The 22,765-nt window shown below is 42.1% G+C and overlaps 1 protein-coding gene across 7 annotated transcripts in view; it reads right to left on the bottom strand.

Annotated features, from left to right (window-relative positions):
* GRID2 (glutamate ionotropic receptor delta type subunit 2) overlaps window positions 1-22,765 on the bottom strand; it is a 681,167-nt gene that overhangs the window by 2,914 nt on the left and 655,488 nt on the right. Inside the window, exons 15-17 of one of the 7 annotated variants that reach the window (XR_013182018.1) lie at window positions 3,948-4,188; window positions 1,901-2,800; window positions 864-1,115 (exon numbers count right to left, since the gene is read on the bottom strand). Coding sequence is in view for 2 of the 7 variants with exons in the window: in XM_077177075.1 (XP_077033190.1) it covers window positions 2,753-2,800; window positions 3,948-4,188 (289 nt within the window). In the remaining 5 variants the exon portion in view is untranslated. Of the gene's footprint in view, window positions 1-851; window positions 2,801-3,947; window positions 4,189-22,765 lie in introns of all 7 variants that reach the window. The other 6 variants (XR_013182016.1, XR_013182020.1, XR_013182019.1 and 3 more) reach the window with 6 other exon arrangements.

The following is a 22,765-nucleotide window of genomic DNA, read 5'->3' as shown; positions in this document are numbered from 1 at the left end:
CCCACTGCCTGAAGCCAGGTGGGCAAAGCCAAACTGAGGCAGACCCTTACACCACAGCTACCTTCAAACCCTGGATCCAAACAACAAAACTCAAAGCACCACTGGTAGATTTTCAGGAAAAGGCAAGCTTGGAGCTAGGTGGGTTAGACTAGCAACAGCTGAATAAAAGTAAACTGCATAATCTCAAATGCCTGGAATGATGCCAGTTCTTCAACTCCGCAATGAGAACTAAATTTGGATGTCAACATGGGAGGCTCTGAGGGATCAGGTTGCCATCTTTGTCATCCTCTCAGGGTTTAAGGAAGGGCTAGAAACTTCTCAGGTTCCTTTTTGCCTTTATAATGTAAATTGTGGTATAGAAAAGCTGAACATACAGAGAAAAAACCCCAAGCACTGGTGACTCATTGACATCGAACAGAAAGGAGTACACCAGGCAATTTTAAATTACAATGCCAACAGAGGGATTAATTATCTCCTCACCTACAAAGAAGAAATTCCATCTATTCTGATGGAATTATACTTTTGTGGGTGAGAAGAGAAGGCAGCCTGATGTATTTATTATAATATATCATTGCTTCTCTTACCTCTGTCCCTTTTCCTTCTTAAATCTCTCTTCCCAGAGAGAGACTCATTAAAACAGGTTTGTTTGTTATAATTGAGAATTTAAATGCATAGAAGTTAAAAAAGAGGAGAAAGCCCTAGGTGACCCAATAAATCACCTGTGTTGTACATACATATTTCTGCTGAACTGCAAAGCTTAATTCAAAGCAGCATTAAGTACACACGGACAGGGATATTCCCTCAGTCTAAGTAGTGCAGCTCATTCAGAACAAAAATCAATTTCAACTAACCTTAAAATTTACCTTAATCTCTGTGAAATTTACTGGCTCTTCCAGGCCACTAGAAATATCTCACACTCTAGGACCTCACAGAGGATAATTAGGCAGCCGATAGATGTGCACTGATGACTTCCAGCCTTGATTACTGAAATTCATTGACTGGCTTGATCCAGAGCTCCCTGAATCAATGGCAAGACTCCTAGTATACCGAATGGGCTTGAGATCCCTCCTTTCTCTAGGAATGAAGTCAAGCACTCAGTCCACACCTAGAACAAACTGCAGGAGTTCATCTACTTAGCAGAATGGATCACTGAACATTTGCGCTGGCACCACGCTGAACACAGAGCCCAACTGGAAGGAGACCAAGAGGCCAGCTCCCCTCCAGGACTGCACCCTCCGAGGGCAGGGACAGGGAGACAAACCAGGGAAAAGGGGAAGGGAATAGGGCATCAGGGATCTCCCAGGGACTGGATGATCACTGACCACAAGGGCGTTGGTTTGAGCTCATCACAGGAAGGAAAAAATGCAGTGCTCATTCCTCGGACTTAGCTTTCTGTCTATTGTTTATTCACAGGTGGACATAGACATGGATGCACATAACAACCACACAGGTGACATCAAATCCAAACGCATTCACCAAACGCTATCTCCTCAAAAAATTTGGAGCTGCATATGGATGCAGGAGAACTGGGGCCACATCAGAAGCTAAATAAATATACAGAGGCTCGATTAGCGTGTGCAAGTCATGACTATGTCTCTGAGGGACAGTCCTAAATATTTTCCTTTTTTTTTTCTGGTTTCTTTTTTGTTTGTTTGTTTTTAATTTTGAAAAAAAACAAACATACAAATACTTTATAATTTAAAGTGCCAATTGGGAAAAGATTGGAATTTCATTGTTTCTGAGCCTCTAAGAGTAACTCACAGTAGTCCTTTTTCTTTTACAGAGATGCATTTGGGGCTAGGGTCAGACCAGTGAAAAGATATAAGCGGTGATAATCTCCCATGCTTAGCCCACAACCCAATCTCCACCCAATCGATACACCAAAATGAGACCCACTCACAGTAAGATTGTGCATATCTCCATAATATGATCTTTCCTCTTCTCTCTTGTGTGATCAGTAGTGAAATATTCAGCAGTTTTCACATTTAAATTATCATCAGGCTTCAGAGTCAACATCCCATTGAGATTACTGGGGCGGTTCATACTTCTCTCAGAGCTACTGTTTAAGGCTGTCTGCAGACTCAGGCAGACATCAGTGAATGGGTTACTTCTGGCACGCGACCGAAATGTTATCTTCGCAACCATTAGACAATTTTTTTTCAGTATAAATGCTTGCATTCTGGAGCACAAGATGGCAGCCACCAGGAAAAAGGGTTGGCTTGCTGACCACAAACTGGCCCAATCTGACCCCCGATTCTGGACTAGTGGCCTGGAAGAGCCAATGGATTTCATGGAAGCTAAAATGAATTTTAAGAAAGTTAGTTAAAATGTATTTCTTTGCTGAATGACCCCCACATCCAGGATAATGGGGACATTCAGCACATATGTCCATGTTAAACTTAGTTTTGAGCCAAGCTTTTCAATTTAATGTTGAGATGAGTGTTTAAATGCTAAGCTAATGACCATAAAATAAAGATCAAGGAGGCCAAATTATACCATTTGTGGAAAGTACACACTTGAATTTCTCAGCATTTGAAAATTGAAATAGAAAATTTTATACTTGTGTAAAATATCTGTGTTGGCATGTTTTTCTTTTCCTTTGTTATTGATTTTCATGTTTTGCACCAGATAAATATAAAGCGTTAAGTTCTGAATATTTGGGTAAACAACAATCAAGTAAATTTTAGTGTTTTAAAATAATTTACCAGGTGAAACTACATGGTTTCCATTCCTGAGAAACCCAATTTAAATTCTAGAGATTCCTTTTTTTTTTTCCTTTTAATAATGGTCCGGTCCAGATCTTGAACAAAAAAGAAAAGAAAAAGAAACAAAGAAAAAAGAAAAAAAAAGCTTGGGAATTAAAACAGGCAAGAAAAGATTAAATGTATTTTAACATCAGTGCCAATGTTGTCTAATTAGGTGGTGTAATTAATCCTGCCTGATTAGACAGCATTAGATTAGCAGGAATAAACACAATGGAGAAACTGCAGAGAAGGCAAGACCACTGCACACAAATTAACATCAATACCCCACAAGTGACACAGATGTGCCTGAGCTACACAGACAAAAAAGCTGGTTTTGATAGTGCTACATTTATGCTCTTATTTAGGTTTAGGTTTGGGTGTTGCTTCCAAGGATATTTTAATAAATCATTTTGTCCCTAATTTTCTTTTTAGCATTTTGTAGAGGCAAAAAGTTAATTATGAATAAAAGTAATTTGGTGCAAAGTTGCACAAGGCTCAGATGGCTGGTAGAGGGACAGGTAGATTACCACAGGAAGGAAAGCATTACACATGCAGGTGTAGAAGCAAACTCATCTCAGGTGTAAAATAACATATTTCTCTGTGGCATCTGTACAAGATTTTCTGAAGCAAGCCTGTACCAGGTTTCAAAAAAATGTCTGGCCTGAACCTGAAAATTCTAATGTAGTCTTGCTTCCCTGGACTTCAGATGAAATCAAAAGAACTGAAGTTCATGGAAGTCTCAAGAGCTTAATGTTTCTGAAAATGGGCACAAGCTTATTCAAGAAGCTAACAGCTGATTTAAGGGGCAAATTTTGCAAATGTATTTTAAATGACTCAGCCACTGAGCTTAGGGGACATATTTTTCAAGAAGAAGCCAAGACACCTAGTGAGAATTAGCTGTCACCAATGGGAACAATGAACTGAATATTGATGTATTAATAATGTACTATTCCACAAGTAACAATTGTGTTTTACTCAGAATAGTTGCATTTTTATACATCATCAATATACATTTATTTTTATTCAAGCTTTTCTAGAAAGAATAGCTGGAAAGATTTTGAGGAACATCATTTATGTTAAAAAATCAGGAAGCTAATGAAGTATCTCTGAATTTGATTCCCCACCCTCTCTAGTGCTATAAAGTCAAGGCAACAATCTTTAGGGTGCATGAAAATTCCCCAGGAGAAATGGAGGGTCTAATACCTCTTTTGATGGAACCCGGGAGCCTTTCCTTTTATTCCACCACGTTTCCAACATTGCAATGAAACAGGATAGGACAATCCCTGCAGCGAGGATGCAGAAAACACCTGCAAAACTTTTTATGTCCAGGGCACCTCCTTTCTGTTTGGTATCCACAGATGAGTAAAGATCACACTGACCGTTCTTCGGCCACCACTTATGCTTCAGCACGTCCATGTCGCCATTCTGCTGCAGCTCCAAAATCCTTGGGGAGAAAGCACAGAGGCAGGGGTTACAGTGGGGCAGCAGCACCTGAGAGTGTGTAAATCAGACTGCCTGCAACCTCCCCACGTGTCTTGGAAAGCCAAGCAGCAGATGAACCTGCACAGACTGATTTAGCCAGAAAAAGAAAGCTTGCGTGTGGGCTTGCCTGTTAGGCTGAGCATATGGGTGTCTGTGTGCCACTCCAGATACAGCAAAGCACACTCAAATCTCTCTCTCCTTCTTTTAACAAACTCAATGAAAATGCTTTACTTCATATATTTTCTCAATTGGCTTTTACTAGTCTAGGGCAACTGACTTTCATAGTCCATTAGATATCTGACAATATTTTGCATCCTAATCATTGGATGAGAGACATTTCAATTAAAAAAAATCAGAAGGAATATACATTTCAGATTTACCACATTACACACGACATTGTTGCAAACTGATCTTTATCGGGTTACCTACATTTGCTACTTTGGAGAGAGAGCAAAGCCATCTTATTGCAGCCAGTGATGACCTAAAGCAGTCTTGCTTGATGTCAGAATGCAACCTGATGATAAGTGGTTCCACAGGAAGGTTCCTTGCTGTGGAATTCACTTGTCCTTGGACCTACACACCCAGCCTCCCGCCAAATATTTCCTGGGCAGCTTGCAAGGACAACATATTTAACTAGACTTCTTGTGGGATGAAATGTTTGAGAAATGAGAATTTTGTTTGGAAGAATATTTTCATATTTACTCCATTTATTTCTGATGAGATAGTTTTTTAGTTTTTTGGTTTTTTTAAAGCATCTGGAAATGACTAGAGTAACAGCTGGATGCCCCTGGTTATCCAAGATAAACAATTCAATGATTACACCTAAAAAGAATAAAACAATAGAAAATTTTTCCTTCATGTAATGAATTTGTTTTTCATTTCAGTGTTGGAAGGCAAACAATTACTACTGCAATCATTTGACACAGCATGCAAAAAAGTCCAAGTGCACACAAACCAGCAGAGGTCTGGGATGTTGCTACCAGAGAAACTGTAGTGCAGGAGGAAGGAAAGCTCTCCCTCTGTCTCAGGGCTACCACAACAGCTCAGTGCAGTGATCTGCATCAGCCTCAAAAGAGATCTTGAATGTACCTGGGGCCCACAGGGCAGCTGCTCTGTGCAGAGGTGACTCTGATGCTGCTTCAACTGGTAGTTGTGCCCTTGAGGCCACGTAATTTGCTATGGCACATCCAAATGGCCACATACTTGTGCTGTGGTCTTGCCAAGAATGAGGAGCTTGACACAGCCACCAGTGGCTGAAATCCCAGCACAGGTGTGGAGGGAGCTCCCACTTCCCACCTAGTACTATGTCTGGTGGCTGGGATCATGACCTGTTCAGAGGGGAGCAGCTTGTTCACCCCTGTGCTGTCCCAGAGGGAACAGTGCCCTAAAAGGACAGATCACAGGTGGCACATGAGTCCTTAGGGATGTCAGAACCACCTTGTTCATGTAGCTTTGAGTTTGTAAGAAGTGGGACAAATTCTGTGCAGTGCCTGCTGACAGTACGTTGCTCAAGGTCCCACCCTGGAGAAAGGTATTCAAGGTCAGAGTTGCCTGGACTACATTTTGACTTCTCCCAAACCCAGATACATCTTAGGGAAGCCTCATTCTGAAGCTTTCTGATGGAGCAGGAGTATCTCAAGGATGGGAGGATAGTCTGGTTTGCTGCAAGAGACTGAATAGCTGTTATGAGTCACCCATGTTGAGATGAGCTTTGGAGGGATGGCACCGCAGGCAGGACTGCTGCCATTGCTGCCTGCAGCTGCCTCTTGGGAGTGTGTAGAGACCCAGTGACAGGAGGAGATGCAACTAGGATAAACTGGAAGATAAGAAATTCCAACCAGATAAGAGGAGAATCAGAGAGGTCAAACAATGGAACAGAGAATTTATGGCATCACCACCCCGGTGAAATTCAAAGACCCAGAGGGAAAGACCCAGGGCACATTGACCTGCTCCAGACAAAGGGCTGAACTGGAGACCAGATTACTGCTCTGCAACTGCAAACAGGGTCCATCCCCACCCTGGATCATGCCATACAGTCCTTATGGAAAAAACTCACCATCATTCTGGTTCTCACTGCCCTGGAATCCTGTGGTAGGATCTAGGTGATTATTTTGGCCCAAATATTCCATTCTGAGAGGTCAGCAGGAACAGACAGCCAGCATAAACAGAACCCTTTTGTATAAGTTCTTGTGGAGTAATAGAAAATTAATTTTCAATGTCTAATCCAAACATATGTAGTTTTATATTTAGGAATTACTGTACTATCTTCCCAAGGCAGTAACAGAGCAACATCCATGGGGTTTATTTCTTCCAACAGTGGCTCTAATCCCTGAGCAGGGTGATTTTCTCCCTTTTATTCAGTCAGGAATAGAATGAACCATCCAAATGATTGCTCTATTCTCATTAATTAAATGATTCTTCACTTGTCAGTATAATTCCTGATTACACAAGACATCTTTTTAACAAAAGGCATTTGCATAAAGACACTGAGCTTTGGCTTGTTCCTTAACGGAGATTTATCCCTAATTGTACCCCTGGTAATTATTGGCAATTTTCTTTATGGATGTAACATATAAGTTCAATTCTTTAAAGGAAAACACAAAACATGGAAGTAGAAATTGGGGATAGTATTGGTATTATTATAAGGGAGAGCTCAAGAAGTGGAAAGCTTATAACAAGCCATGTTAAACTGCAGCTGCAAACAGATGTTGAGGGATACAATATATATTGAGAGAGATGATAAGAGCACTAACTATGTTAATGGTATGCAGAGAAAGAGGGAGATCCTGCTTCTGTTAGGCTTCAGAAACACTCCATTTCAGAACTCACCTGTTTATGGAATCAAAAGAATAGTTAACATATTAAGGAGATTTAATACTTCCAACCCGTTCCTAGCTATGAAAGTTGCTATCTTTGTAGCTCACTGCCGGAAACGAAAATTGCGCTTTTATGGAAATTCCAGGGAAAACAAAGGAGGAAGGGAGGCTCCTTGTAAGCAGGCACGCCGGCACACGGGTTCTGCTATCCCTGCGTGCTGCAAGGAGGCTCCCACACGATGGCACTCTTTCCATAAAAATACGTGGATTTGCCGCAGCGCCTGGTGGCTTCCCCGATACGCTAATCAGACGTACCTATTGGGTGGCAGACACTACAATCACTTCGTTATTTGATTTTCAAATTTAATAAATGACTAAAGCAATAAGGCATTAACTAAATGCTCTGAATGATAATGATCTTCCAATGCTTTAATTCCAGCAAGTGCCTCTCCTTCCTAGTCCCAGATTTTTACAACTGAACTTTTTCCTCAATGGCTTTGGCTCTTTTGAACCTGTTTATTAGTACAGAGTAGTACTGTGAGACATAAGCCAGTGGAAATTAATAAGCAGGGTGCATGAGTTCCTAATGTTTTGAAACACCATAGTCTTAAAAAGCCTACAAAAAACCCCCTATATATTGAAATAATCCGATTTGTCCAAAAAACATGACCTTTAAAACTTGCTTATGGACAGAGTGCAGGTCTTAAATATATTTTTCTTTAGCAAGCAAAGTGATAAGAGTTACATTTTTCAAGGCAATGACGTAAATTTATTGAGCTGCACAAACGAAAGGGTCTGTGTGCACTTTAACTGATTTGGCTCTGAATCCACAGTGCCCAGTGATGTCTTGTGGATATAAACACAGAAAACTGAGCTGCCTGTGCTTTCCAAATCTAACAGGGATGTGAACAAATCCTAATGAATCAATGGGAATAGGGGTGGATTCCACTTAGTAACATACTTTGCTGCTGGCAGTGAAATGGAATTACTCCTCCAAAATACCCACAGATAAAAAAACCCAACTTAATGTGATAGCAAGGTGTCACAAATGCTCTGAAATTGGGACCTCTGTGACAACACCTTTTTTGATCTAATTTCATTCTCAGCTATCAGCAGTGAGCATGAGATATGAGAGGCCATTTACAATGATATTGGAAATGCCAATGTATGTTCTGGGATGTCAAAGGTGACTGAATATCAGCTTCCTGCACCAGGAATATGTTGTCCAGAGGGATAACTTCCCCACTGGCACTGATAAGGAAGAGGATGTGCTAAGGATGAGGTGCTTGGCTCTAGTCAGCAGATCAGACTGCTACAGAGAGCAGATTTGCAGAGCCAAGGTAATGAATGCCCACTGTTGAAGAAGGGGGAAAAATGCAAATGAAAAAAAAAAGCTTTAGTTGAATACCTTGGTGGGCTCTGCCTCAGGAGCCTGAGCCAAGGTCCCAGCCCTTGTGCTGGCTCCCATGGGGGGCTCACATGGGTCACCTCTGGGAGCACTCAGTGCTTGCAGATGGGATCAGGCAGTGACAAGAACTCTGGTAACTTCTGCAGTGGTTAGGCAAAAATCATTCCTCTGGCAAAACCTTCTCACTGGAGCTTTTCTATCAAAAATCTGATACAAAGTCTGCAGAATTTGGCTCTCCTCTTCAAGCAAGATATAAAAGCTGGTTTGTAAGCATCCTTCAATTATCAAAGTAGATAGGTAGGGATCCACCAGGAGTGGTTGCGGGTTTTTTACTTAAGCAAAGCTACTGCCTAAATCTTTCACTGCAATATCTGGAGTGATGCCAGCTCCTGTTGCATCTCCCTGAGCAAGCTTTAGGTTCTGGCAAAGCAGGCTCCTCTCTTGGCAGCAGAGCAGCTCTCACTGGTGCCACCTGGAAGGCTGGCTGGGGGCTGTGGTGCCAGAGAGGGATGGCTGCTGCTTAGCCTGGCTGGCTTCCTCATGGGGAAGGAAGCAGGAAATAAGAATGGAGAGAGGCAAGTAGGAGACTCTTGGAGTCCTTTTTATCTCCTCTCCCCTCTCAGTGGTACCTCACTGTCTCACTCAGACCTGGTGAGTTTTCATATTTTGCCCTCATCCTTGAGGCCTGGTGGGAGACACACATTGGTGCTCAAAGGCTTGACTTTGATGCCATAAATCATATTTGTGAGATTTATAGCATCATATGTCAGCCATAAAAAGGATGAGTGGGAAGGTGTAGGGCAGAAGTCATTGTCCTGAGCTGAAAGAAAGAGGGGAGCACTGCCAGTGCCGGCTTCTGAGTGGATGAAGTGACGTTGGGAGAGCTTGCAAAATGAACAAAACACCTGGAAGAAGAGATCATTATATCTACATATACAGATATACCAGCCCTTCCTTCGAGTAGAGATCTTGATATCTGGGAGAATTTTCAGTTCTGAAGAGACTGTTTTCTGTTTTTCTCTGTGGATATTTTTTTTAAGCCAGCTTTTTAATGAGCTGCCAATCATGGGCTCCATGAGAGGAAATGTTGTATGCCAGCCAAATGCTGCCAGATTAGACGAAGCAGCGCTCCCTTTGCACCCATTCCCACCACTTAACCCAGCAAAAGAGTGCCCGTGGGTCCAGCTGCAAAGCCTGTTTTGTGGCAGGGACTCCAAGCAGATTTCAGCCCAGATTTCAGCCAGGGAGGCCCAGGAGGGCAGGCAGGTGGCCGCCTTCTGATGTGCCCTTCAGCAGTGCTTGGCACCACACTGCTGTCAGCAGGAAGGCAGTGCACAGGAACAAGGATAAGCATCTTGCCTTCCAGAGATGACAGAAGAAGCAGTAGTAAACCAGAGCTGCTGTTCAGCATTAAGGATTTGCATATCAAACAATATTAAAAGAGAGAAAGCAGCTGACCTTCTGCTTTGTTCAGCAACAAACCATTACCCTCCAAAGATGTAGCAATCATCACTTGGATGCTGTAAATTAGTATCACTTTGTTCAATTTAGAGAACTTTTTACTTAAATCTGTTGAACTTACATGGATACTCTCTTTCAAACGCAGAAGGGTAACCTTAAATGAAATGGCACCTGCAGTAAAATGAGATATTAACTCTATCTATTATATGACTGGTAGAATTTGATAAGGATGGCTCTACAATAGTTTTGTTCTAGCTGAACAGCTTTGCTGAGTACATACTAACAATTCAGAAACCCACATAAAGATAAAAATCAAGTTATTAAAGATCTTCTGCTTACTTTTTATACAGAAAAATAGAAGTGAGCTTTAATGGCCTTTCACTGTGAAGAACTTTCCTGCTCAGGAGAAAGCAGTGATAAAAGTATTAGTACTTATTTATGAATCCCAAATGACAAGAGAACATCTACAGACAGTTGCATAAATATGATAAGTTCATTAAGCTCAGTGCTGTTATGGTAAACACCAAATTAATTCATTATGGTGAGTCACGGTACACCGCCAGCCTTATTAAAACAAAGAAATGTACTTTCAAGGTACATTGGTTCCTGTGCACTACCCACATTCCAGCCCTCTTTTAGAAAATTACTTGAAAAATGATAGTTACTAAGCTTTATAAAAATTTCAGTACTTCATGGCCCCATGAACACCCTGGACTTAATTTCCGTCTTGCTTTCATTGCCATAAGCCAAAAGCAAGAGCAGGGACAGCCTGTGGAGTCTGCAGAAGAAGTGAGCAGGCTTTGTTGTGCTCCCCTCCACTGGGACAGCTCTGCCCTGCCCATCCTAGGAAATGTGTCTTTCTAAATGCCCATGCTTCCAAAGCTGCCTCCCAGATCCACAAATCAGCTGTGATGCATGGGACTGCCATAGGACAGAGAGACAGTCCTAAATTTACACTTTCTTCACACTCTTCCCTGCAACACTGGAGGTGATATTGTGGCTTTACAAGCAGAATTTATGATTACATGCATACCACTCGAGGACTTGAGTTGCAGGTCCCAAGCAGTATGTAGGTAACTCAGGAGCTCCTCTCATATCTGAAATAACCAATAATTTCACACAAAGTCAGGAAACCCCAATGTCCAAAGTCAGCAGAGTTTCATCATTAACTTTCAGACGGCAGAGTCCAACATAGAGCACACCTGGGAGCTCCAACCCTTCTGGATAGGCTGTGACAAAAGTGGCATTTTTCTGGATCAAACCTCGATTAACCAACAATGGAAAGCTTGGAACATGCCCGTTCAGCCACTGCATACTTCTTAGATGTCTTCTCCCTCAGCTCTCACCTCACTGAACATTTCCTCCAGTGTCACTTGTCAGCTGACCCCTGCCTGAGAAGCCCTGTGGATAACAAGCCATGTGAATAACTGTTCTCCTGCTTAGCAGGAGAAAGAAAAAAATGGAAACAAACACTTTAGTTTGACTTTGTTATTGTTTTCTTTTCCAAGACTGAGATGCCAACAGTTATTAGGCTTGATTACTATTTCCAAGTGCATTCTCAGACTTTTTGGACACAAAGCAATAAGACAAACACTGAAAGTTTGCATAAAGAAAACATCAAAATTAAATACTAAAATATTTGTCTTTTCTTTTAAGGAATTATTTTTTCTTAATTAGATCATAAGGAATAGCTTTAACTAATCTATTTAGACCCTCTGCTGATGTGCTGTGAGAAGGATAAATAAACTACTTCACTGAACCTGACCTAGCACTGGATGAACACACAAGCCTTGTCTTCAGCTAAGAGGCAATTACATTAAAAATAAAATTATTAACATCTTAAGATCTTAAGAACTGTGGTGACTAGTGAACTTCATTTTTATATATTGTATATGTTTAGGCTACCTTTAGAAGTCAAGCACTTATTCCAGCTATGACAATATGGTATTTGCTAATATCAAGACTGGACTCCAATGACTTGACAAGAGGCAGAATGAGAACAAGTGGAAGAGACTCAAGAGAAATGGAAAGGAAAAGAGAGGGAGTCCCATGAAGACCCAGAGCATATCTGCAGTCAGAAAGGCAACACCTTGGGTGGTCTTTGAAAATGTCAGCAGCGTCCTTGAGCACACTGTGATATTTGGGTTATTGGGTGCAGGAAAGATCTTTAATTTCACTGTAAGAACCTGGGCATGATCATGTTTGCTTGGGGTCATGCTTTGGGCACTGCAAAGCCTCATTCTTACCCAAACTACCTGCATCTATATTTTGAGAAACACAAGACACATCAGCTACACTAAGTCCCTTGAAGTGACAGTCTGGAACAGCTCTTTTTACAAGTAAGAGATCTAGGTGGCCCTTGCATATTTGACATTTATCTGCTATTTACCTAAGCAAATATGGCAAAAATATTTGGCTGATGATTCTCTCATGTTTTAAACTGCTTGTACAGTGCTTTTTTAAAGCCCTTAAAAATTAAAAACAAAATTGTCAAAATTTCCTTTTGATAGTATTTAAATGAATGATTTACATATCTTGACTTAAATACCATAATGTGGATTTTAGAGACCCTGAATCAATAGCTTATAGCTATCTCCAAGGTGAACAGAGTTGTTGATAAAATAGGAGAGGCTAGACAAATAAATACAGAGTCTGAAGATCAAATCACAGTAATACTCTTTGTGTCTGAAATCTGACATTTAAAAATACCTCAAATGCTTTTATCTTCTTGGTACTTGGTTACAGCAGTGAAAGCTTCCCAGATTCATTCCCATACAGGGTTTTAAAAATACTGAGGTCTGAAACCACTACTTGTGTACATGAACATGCAATAACCAACCTTATACATTTAGAGATGTACTGAGGAGCCTCTCCAGACAATCCTTTGGATGATGAAAGTAAAAATGTTTAAGATTATTGTGTAGGATATATTATTACTCCAAAACTTAATTCATTACTTTGATTTGTTCTCCCAAGCAAAAGCATTTCATAGAGGAACCATTTCTAGAGACAGCCCAAAATACATTCCCTCTTTAAAGCCTTTCCTCAGATTATACCAAGGAACACTCTTCAAATACACACAGCAGTATAGAGGCTATCCAGGGATAGCTCTATCTAAGGAAAAGCCACAATTCTGCCTAGAAATTGTAAGAGTCCCTGCTGAATTTACCAGAGGCACTGAAGAGTGGATTGGACTATACTTTAAAAAAATGCTACTTCTCATTCTAATATTATTATTATATTCTAAAGCACCTTGAGGTTTGAGGGATTCTACTTGTGCTGTTAAACCTGAGCATGTTTAAACCTGAGCAAAACCTTTGACACAAGCCTGGCCCAGGTTACGACGAGATCTGCCTGAGATGGACACCCTGGAAATACTGCTTAGGGCATCTTGTCTGGTTTGGGGCTTGCTCTGCCTACTCTCCCTTCTAACCTGCATCAGGTAGGACTTCCTCAAGGACATGAGATCATAAATATCTCTACCTCCATAAGCATTCAGATCTTTTATAGATCCCCCAAAGAAGGCTTTTAACCTCTCCTAAAAGAAGATTATGAAAGATAAAGTAGTACAACTTTGCAAGCAAGAAGCTGCCTGAGCGAAGTGCTCTGCTTCATTTGTGTGCAGCACAGACCCATGGGCTGTGCTGCTGCTGCTGCCTTCTGCAACCCTGCTGCTCTTATGGATGGGGAGAGAAGGTAGGAAGTTGCTCTTCTTCACCAGACTGAGTGATTACTTTCAGGAGGGCATCAGCATGCCAGGCTGCCACCTCTGTGTCTGTAGGTTTTCTGCCAACGGGAAAACTGCCTAGTGATTGAAATCCTTTCCCGTGCTCTCCCAGGGCTACCAGCAATGTGGAGAGGTGAAAAAGTTTGGCACAGAAACTCTGCTAGGTGCTGGTGTTTAGGAAAGTTAAGAACTCATGGTTTATTGCCCACTTTCCACTGTTGTGTGTGTCCAGAGGGGCTGCAGGCTACTTTGCGTGATCGGAATCAGGCTTTAAGCAGCATGGTGTTTGCTTGAAGGATCACACTACCTGAGATTTCCATGTTTTGCAGAAGTGTCTTGATAAGAACCAAGCGCCATTCAATCTGGATAACAATCTGCAGGAGGACTGAGTGTTTATTCTGTTAATAAAAGCATCTCCCTGGTAATGTTGCCATTTTTCAGGAGCTTGGCTGTATTCTTGTCTCACAAAATTTGCCTAATCAGGTCTCCTGGTCTCCTCTGCATTTCAATAAGCAAGGGCTCTACCTGTTCATGTGTGTAATGTTAATTTTTTTTTTTTTTGCCTCTGGATTTTAGTGCTTTGGAACAATGCAGAACAATCAAGACCTACCATTACTTTTGCTGCTGGAGGAAGCAGAGCAGAAAAGAACTAACAAGCAGGAAGATCTGAAGTTTTGCATTTCACCTCATACCTTTTTTCCCCTGAAATGTAGGTCCATATCATTCACACATTGATTACTGACCCGAAGGTTACATTCTATTCAGCTCAGAATAGGAGAAAGGAAACATAAGCTTGCATAGCAATGACAGCACACATCACTTGTATCCTAAAAGTATTCTACAGCTTGACCAACCAAATCTTCAATTACAGCAGATGCCTTGGAGCAAAAATCTTTCATAGCCAGCCAGACCAGATAATGGGCTTGCTTGCCCTCCATTATTGTACCTACAGCCATGTCTTTTATGGCATTATTAATCCCACTTGCAGTTTTGCAATTTCCACCATGCCAACCTCAGAGGAGGAATCTTGGTAGCAAATAAATGAACCTTTCCCTCCTTCTCCCTTTACTCCCTCTCCAGCAGACACAGCTCATGAAGCAGCTTCCCATGCAGCTTCCCACAGGGGCCACTAAGCTGGGCTTGCTCATTGTCCCATGCCACAGCTGACTGGCATGGCTCACTGCTACTGAGAGAAAGCAATGCCAGGATTTCCTGTGTAATGTTACAAAACACATCCCATCATTTTCCTGTGCATTGTGCCAGATAAACTGTGGTCGAAAGAAATAACCCCAGAAATAAAATACAAGGCATTCCCTAGTGTTATTCTATCATTTTCCCTGTGCAGAATGCCAATGGCTTTGTAGGAAATTTAACACTTTTATAGTATAGGTCAAAACCAAGAGACTTGGCACTGAGATTCAATTTGGATAAGCCCATGAGCCTGCTCAGTTGATCTGTGCATCTTTTTTTCAAGATCAAGGGCATGAAGTCAAATTCTACAGCTCTTTTTTGGTAGCACAGAGGAGTGAGCTCCTTTCTGCAGGCAGAGGCAGACCTGAGAGCTCCTGGGTGGGGGCTCCTTTTGCTGCCACCCTGCATGTTGTGCAGCTCAGAGCACGGGGCAAGTTTGGTGACAAATTCATCAGAGTGTCTCCCTGGTAAGGGCAGTCAGATGTAGAGCAGATGCAGTCAGATGTGGGGTTTGGAGGAGAGGCAAAAGAGGAGGACCTATATAAAAAGGTTTACCCAATTTTAGAGGAAGAATCAAGACTATCCTGACTTCTCTTGAAAAAGTTGTCTGGCAGGAGAGATGGAAGCATGAATGTAAGGCTGTTTGAAACCCTAATTTCCAAATTCCAGAAAGTAAAAGTTTATTTGTGGGAGGGCAAAGGAGGATACTAACAGGCTTTCATTTTTACCCAGCCACTTCACCTCTCTCTACCTCTGTGTCAGACTGAAAATCAGGATTCCACTGGATGTCCCTGTCGCCGTGGTGCAAATTCACAGCTGCAGAAGATGGCACACAGTAAATCACTGTCCTCTCACTGAGAGCTGCCATAAATAATGCCACAGGAGCTCCTCCCCTGCAAACAGCAGCTGCCTGCAACTGCTGGGAGCAAAGCTGTAACGCAGCCCCCAGGTAGGGAACAGAGAGAAGGTAAACCAGAACAGTCTGGAAAATAAGATCCTGTGATTTATCATCACATCATCTTGTAAGTCTCTCAAAATATTTGTCTCTTTTCTTCCACAGGAGAATTTCTAGATGAATTTATCATAACTTTTGACAAATTTCAGGAATGCCCTATGTTAATGCTCTGAAAATATCTAGTCTTAAAAGTATTTTCATGAACAGCAAGGGTTACCACTCTGCTGATACAGAGCAGAAAGCTGAGTCAGGAGCCATGAAGCAAAAATGGAAAGATCAAATCTCAGCTAAGTGGTGAAAGCAGAGGCTGAACCCAGTTCCTAGTCTCTCTGCTCCTTTTTGCAGTTGGTCTATTTGTCTGATTTCCTAAGAGAAGTGTGGAGCAAAGAGAAGGCAAGGGAAAAGAGCAGTTTGGCAGCCTACATGACAGGTGGAAAAGGCTGAAGACGTGGAAATGTATTAGCCATGACTTCCCCAGCAAGCAGCTGGCTGACTCTATTGCTCAGTCTCTGCATCACTGACAGCTCTGAAGGCTTGTGCTGCAGCACAGCCTCTCTATGGCTGGCCACAGGCATTTCCCAAACACAGGCACAACCTTGGGGGCACCAGCAAGACCAAGATCTGGGCAGGACTGGCCCAGAGGGGAACGCCAAAGCAATAGGGACTGCAAGGCACATGGCCCTCCAGCCACGAAAGTTTAAGTAGAATGAAAGTTTGTCACAGGGTGAAAAGTAGAATTTTGGGGTTTTTAGAATGGGGGCTTGGGGGAGGGATTTGGGCGTGCCTTGTCCTTCTTTCTCCTTCTTCCTAGCCTTTGTCTTCTGGGTGATGGTGGCACATTTGGATTGGTTTAGGGTAGAGATGGACTGTCTAACATGGGCAGTACCACAGCCCCTCTCCAGCTGCAAAGGGATTAGAGCAGCACCAGCGGCCAGGAACACAGGGGGATGGTGGAAGAAAGAACTGATGTCCTTCCCTACATTGCCAGCAAAGCTGCAGCAATTCCCAGCCCTTTACAGCCCCACTTGGCACCTTCAGCTCTGCACCATTCGCACCTTGGATCACACAGCTGTCCTTAACTGCAATTTCTGCACCTAATTTGGATCAGACAAGCTCCAGGGGATGCTTCTCTCCCTGGCAGCACTTGACTGAAGAGAGACATCAAGGATATGTATGGCACAGCTCATGGACACAGCCTGCAGATGGGGCTAAATAGATAAAATCCTCAGGTAATGTCAGATTCATTCCTCTCCTGGCAAAAAAAAGCAGGAGCAGGGGCATTTTCCAGTTCTGTAAATACCTTTTTTTGATAAAGATGTATTCAAACTCTGAAAATTGGTTAAAAGAAAAAGAAAAAAAAAAAAACCAACCAAAAAAGACACTAGGAACATTCAGATATAAAGATATGGCTGTGATTGATTGTAGGGATTGTGACTATAGAAGGAGATTTACACGGAGATGGTTCTGTGGACATTTAAAATTGGGCAGATTCCAGTGAGCTTTGGTTTTTTTTTTTTTAAAGACTAGTTTCTAATTCTGATTTAATGATAAACTAAGAAGATTTGTGTTTTTTTCCCTTCCAATCTTCTCTTTTTGGTTGGGTTTCAGATCAAACTGGATATTCTGACCAAATTTTTCAGAGAGCAAGATGCACACACAGGATGTAGGCAGACTGGGTTCCTATCCTTCTTGCCTGGTTCAAAGTAAGGACTGAAAGTGAGATCTCCTTTAAAATGGAGGTTATCAGGTAGAAAAGTCATGCCAGAGACAGAGATAAGAGTCTCTTGCCCCTGCAAGTAAATCTTTACTTGAGGAAGGTACTGCAGGGGGCAGGAAAATCAGATACAGGAATCTGCCTGCATTAAGGAAAGCTGTACACCTCTGGAAAAAATCAGATACTGAAGCTTAGGTTTCTTCTTATTTTCCCCCCTTTGAAACAGAATGTTTGTTTTCCAGCCAGCTCTTTGAAAAACTGGAATTAAATCCCCAGCACAGCATTTCTCTGCTGGAGAGGGGCACCTTCAGCTGTAGCATTGCTGGACCAGAGCCTGCACCAGCCACTCATCACCCTCTCTGGCAAAGGAGGATGCAAAAAGTCAAAGCTCACCTACACTGCCTGCTCAGGAAAAGCTCTTTGTACCAGTTAAAAGATTCTGGAGGGCCAGCAGCACCACTGCCTGCTCTGCAGAAGTCAGAGCAAACCTCTGACCCTCACCTTGTCTCCACTCCTGTTGGAACCCAGGACATCTCTTTGGTTGCCCTGGATGGCTCGAGCCCCTGCCAGGGGGCTCAGAGACCTTGACACGGAGCCCAAGAGCCCTGTGCCTTTGATTTTGACCCAAGGAAAAAATCACCAACCTTATATGAGGATTTACAAGCCATGAAAGTTTAAGTAGAATGAAAGTTTGTCACAGGGTGAAAAGTAGAATTTTGGGGTTTTTAGAATGAGGGCTCAGGGGAGGGATTTGGGCATGCCTTGTCCTTCTTTCTCCTTCTTCCTAGCCTTTGTCTGCTGGGTGATGGTGGCACATTTGGATTGGTTTAGGGTAGAGAAGGCAGGCAGCCCAGCACAGAAAGTTTTGCAGGCAAAAAGATAACTTATACTGGCTGATTTTCTTCCTATAATTGTTTTACTTTAGGGCAGTAATGCTGAGAAAATTGTTGGTTCTTTTCACATCTACAAGAGAATTCAGGTTTTATGTCTTGTCCACGATAGATAAGCTCCTTAAGACTGTGCACATATTTGCAAATTGAATTAATATTTAGCACTGTAAACTTGATTTTTCCAACCTTATTTTTAGTGCAAGCATTCAATATAACCAGGTTTTAAGTGAAACCCTTCAGAGTGAAGAATGAAGTCCAAAATTACTGCTTTCTTTTAAAATCTCTTTCTTAATTAAAAAAAAGAAAATAAATGCCATGTGAAGACTCACAAGCTGAGGGGGTTTAGTAGAAATAGAAATTCACATTTAATTTTAAAATAATTTTAGGACGCTTTTAAGATTCCTCTTTTGTAATTGTACTTCAGAGGACATGAACCTATTTTATATTTACCTCTGTTACATGTCTTCCAACTCCTATGCATACGCCTGTGGCTAGGAAGAGACTTTACTGGGAAAGTGACCACGTTACAGTGGCTTCTGGAATACCTAAGCTTTGTTTACCTGCTTAGATTTTTAAACCAGGATGAGGGCTCTGCTTTCAAGACAGATTAAGGTCACACAGTTGCTTGAGGTCTGATGTTCAGAAAACACATGGAGAAAAATCCATGCTCCTAGGACACGCTGATCTTTTGCCCTGTCAACATTTCCACCTCTCCTAATGAAGCCTTTCCCTTAAAGGATGCACTGAGGAAGGCCAATGAAAACTTCAGATCTGCATTTTTTCAGTTGTTCTCCTCTTGCTTACAGTGTGCATTGCTGCGGGGTAGAACCCCAGAGTATAACTCTGAGATGCTTGAAAACCAGAGAGGTCTTCAAGAGAATGAAACCAGAGAATGAAAGATGCATTTCCTTTTCTCTAAATGTATCCCTTTTGAAAAGCTAATCTCTTATTTTGGGGGGCTCTGATTCCCAGCTTTGGGTGAAGACCATCACTATTTATTTTCAGCCTGCAATCATGGGGACGTAATACACTCCTGTTTACCTCATAATACCAGTTGACTTTTGCTTTATAGATGACAAGTTTAAGAGGAGGCAAAATAGATCACACACAAAGGCAAGAAGGATTAGGAGATAAAGGGTTATGAGCTGAGGTCAAGATGAGCAATCACACACTAAGAAAAGAGAGGCAGAGATGGGTCGTGAGTGGAGATGGGAAATACATGACAGGAAGCAGTGATGTGATCAGGCTGGTAGAGATAATAGGGTAGCTGAGCTGAGACAGGATGTTTAACCTAGAAAATGGGAGGAAAAGTCTCCCTTAGCTGAGGGAGATGTTCCTGGGTTGGTGGGTGCACTAAGACATGGTGCTGGCAGAGTCACCAGCAAATCTTTCCCTAACTAGGGCACGTGGCCCCACGGACATTTAGTGCCTAATTCTCTGTCAAGCTTTTGACCTTCTGTGCCTTGCTGGAGCTGCTCTCCTCAACTAAAGGTTTAGTGGAGGGGATGGGGCTGTCAAGCTGATTGACCTCATTTGACTGGAGAGGGAGTAGTGGCAATGTGGGTAAGTGGCTGAGAGAAGTAAATGAACTAATTTAAGTCTCCTTGCCTTCTATTGCTGTAAATCCCAGATGAGGGATTTTTCTGCTTTTCTGACAGCCTGATAAAAACCCAGAGTTACCTTGTAAGGGGTACTGGAGAGCCAGGTGCTCATGTGCTCCGCAGAGACACGTAAAAATGGCACAAGACTTGCTAGTTCCTGGGCCTTAAAATGTAATTAGTTTAATTTCTTTTCATACTGACACATAGTATGTAACAACAGTACATTATCTCCCAAGATGAAAATTTCAGGCAATGTTTTCCAAATTGGCTAAATAAATGAGCAGCTCAGGATTTTGCAAAAATACGCCATAGGCTTGGGCAATTTTACCTTTCTTGACACATTATGAGGTGCACCCAATCCAGCCCTAACCACTACAGAACAAGTGCTGTCTGTTGCTGAATCCCTGACTATTTTGTACATTTATTTTTTTTGCAGCAATGTAACAGTGGAGTGGCAGCAGGTTTGGGGATTATGAGCACCACAAAAGGAGTGCAAAATTCAACCACAAGGAGCACGTGTTACAGCATTTCCTCACGTGGAGGTGCTGTTCAAAGAGAGGTGAACATTTCCTGCACAAGAGCTTTTTGCTCTGGTACAATAGAGGATCTCAGCACTGAGAGCACCAGGCACAGAGCCCTGTCAGAACAGAGCAGCAGGCAAACCCCATCATCTTTATGGAGCATGCAATGACACACGTGGCAGCCAAGCAGCTGAGCTATTTTCCTCCTTGTAATTACTGACAGCAGCACTTCTCAACCTGCACAGCGCTGCCCCCCTGAAATGCTGCGAGGTGTGAAGGCCTCACCTCAGGAGCCATCAAATATGATAAGGCACAAAAAGCTCTTAATTAGGCTGCCGTGGTTTAGAGGAAGAATTTAACACAGGTGAAGCTTTTGAGAGAGGTCCCTGTCTCGTGGTGCTCATACAACATGAGCTCCAGGACATTACTGATCCTGACAGAAAATACAGAATGACTCCCCAGCTCCCTCCTGGTTCCAAGGGGCAGGTGGGAAGAGCAGCCATGTGAAGCTGTACTGACAGCATCTGATTTTCCTCCAACACACAGAACTCGCTGTGCAGAGATAAAAAGTAGTGCAGCCATAGCCACCTTGCCTAGCTGATGCCTTTATGGTTTGCATCTGATAGAAGCCTGGTTCAGAAAAGGTCCCCAGCACAGACACTTTGTTAAGAATGGAGAGCACAGCCTTTAAGAAATGGAGCCTTTCTTATACACCAGATTATTATCTGTTCCCACTGGGCCAAGTTAAGCAAAAAACACCCCTCAGCTGACTCATTTCAGCAGCCAACAGTTGCTCAGTTTTTTCTTATTAGCAACTTCTAAAAGATTTCTCAGGTTAAAAAGCCCACAACTAGCTAGAAAAATAAGATAAAAGACATCAATTGAAAAAATAATTACCTTAATTATACCACAGCTTTGTCCTCCAAAGAGAAGGTAGTTTTACCACAAGACAGCACTGCTCTAATGGAGGATGCACTTTAAACAGGACTATGGTTTGCACGCTGCAGTGAACTTCTAACCCCATACAACTTGTATTTACTGCATTTCAGAATTGTACTAGTGGATAAAAACCACTCCCTCCATTTTTTACCCCCCCTGGAACTGCAGATCCATTTTGCCATTCTCTCCTATTATGGGACTAAACATCCCAAATGCCACGATAGTCCACAAAATAAATCAATAGAAGTGATATTTTACTCAGTGGGTTTGTGGGGTTGTTGTTTGGTTTGTTGTTTGGTTTTTTTGCTCTCTCATTATTCTCTCCCATCCCCTTATTATTCTGTCCATCTCCAAGGTAAAGCTGAATGCACTGAATTGCTATGGATGCCTGCTCCACAGGAGACTGCTGGAAAGGAGTTATTGGCAAATAACCTTTTTTTTTTTTTCTGTGATGGATCTTTTGCCATGCCTCCAGCAAACAGAAAAAAAAAATCCCCCTTATTGTAGGTATCCTTACCTTCCCTTTGCTAATATCAGGTATTGCACTGCACTCTCCTGTTGGCAATTGACCAAGATGTTAATTCTGAAAAATCACATCATCTGCAGTCACAGAACATAGAACAAAGCTGTTGCTTTGCATGTTCAGAAATCCATTAAGGGCATCTTCACATGCTGGATGCTGAAGTGTCTCTGGCCAAGAAAATCTGTAGCAGATTTTGAAGATATAGTCCTATTTTACACAGCACTTATCTTAACAGAAACAGCATTAAAAGAATTTGTCTGCTGCATTTTTTTTTCCTGCAGTGTTGCAAACACTCAAATTCACTATCAGGGTTATCCTTTTAGAAGAAGAACCTGTCCTTTTCGGATTTGGCATGAAACTGGCCTCTCCTGGGTGGGAGTCAAGACTTGGAGAGCATCAGATTCATTCTGAGACTTCAGGCCATCTCATAAAGCTCACAGAGGAGATACAGGATGGAAGATTCATGCAAGCCTTAAACTTACACAGGAGGAGCTCCTGATCAAGAGTTGCTCTTGAAAGGCACAAGGGCAGTTTTTTTTAATAAAGACTGGAGTGCACAACCACAGCTTTGAGGAGCCCTTGTCAGTCGAGGTAAGAAAACTCATATTTGTGATTAGAATGAGATGTGACAGCTATGAAAATCCCTTAAGAAAACCAAAATGACTTAAAAATAGGAAGCTACTTGAAGATTCACTTCAAGATAGCTTCTTCACAGGTTTGAAAAGGTATCCTGTTGCCACCAGTTTAGTCTGGTAATCAGCACCACCAAGAAGCTCTCAGCTTACAGCAGACT

The sequence above is a fragment of the Agelaius phoeniceus genome, chromosome 4 (assembly GCF_051311805.1).
Source record: "Agelaius phoeniceus isolate bAgePho1 chromosome 4, bAgePho1.hap1, whole genome shotgun sequence".
In the NCBI taxonomy this organism is placed as follows: domain Eukaryota; kingdom Metazoa; phylum Chordata; class Aves; order Passeriformes; family Icteridae; genus Agelaius; species Agelaius phoeniceus.
Note: the sequence above shows the minus strand (reverse complement) of the source record. Positions and strands in the feature narration are given on the sequence as shown.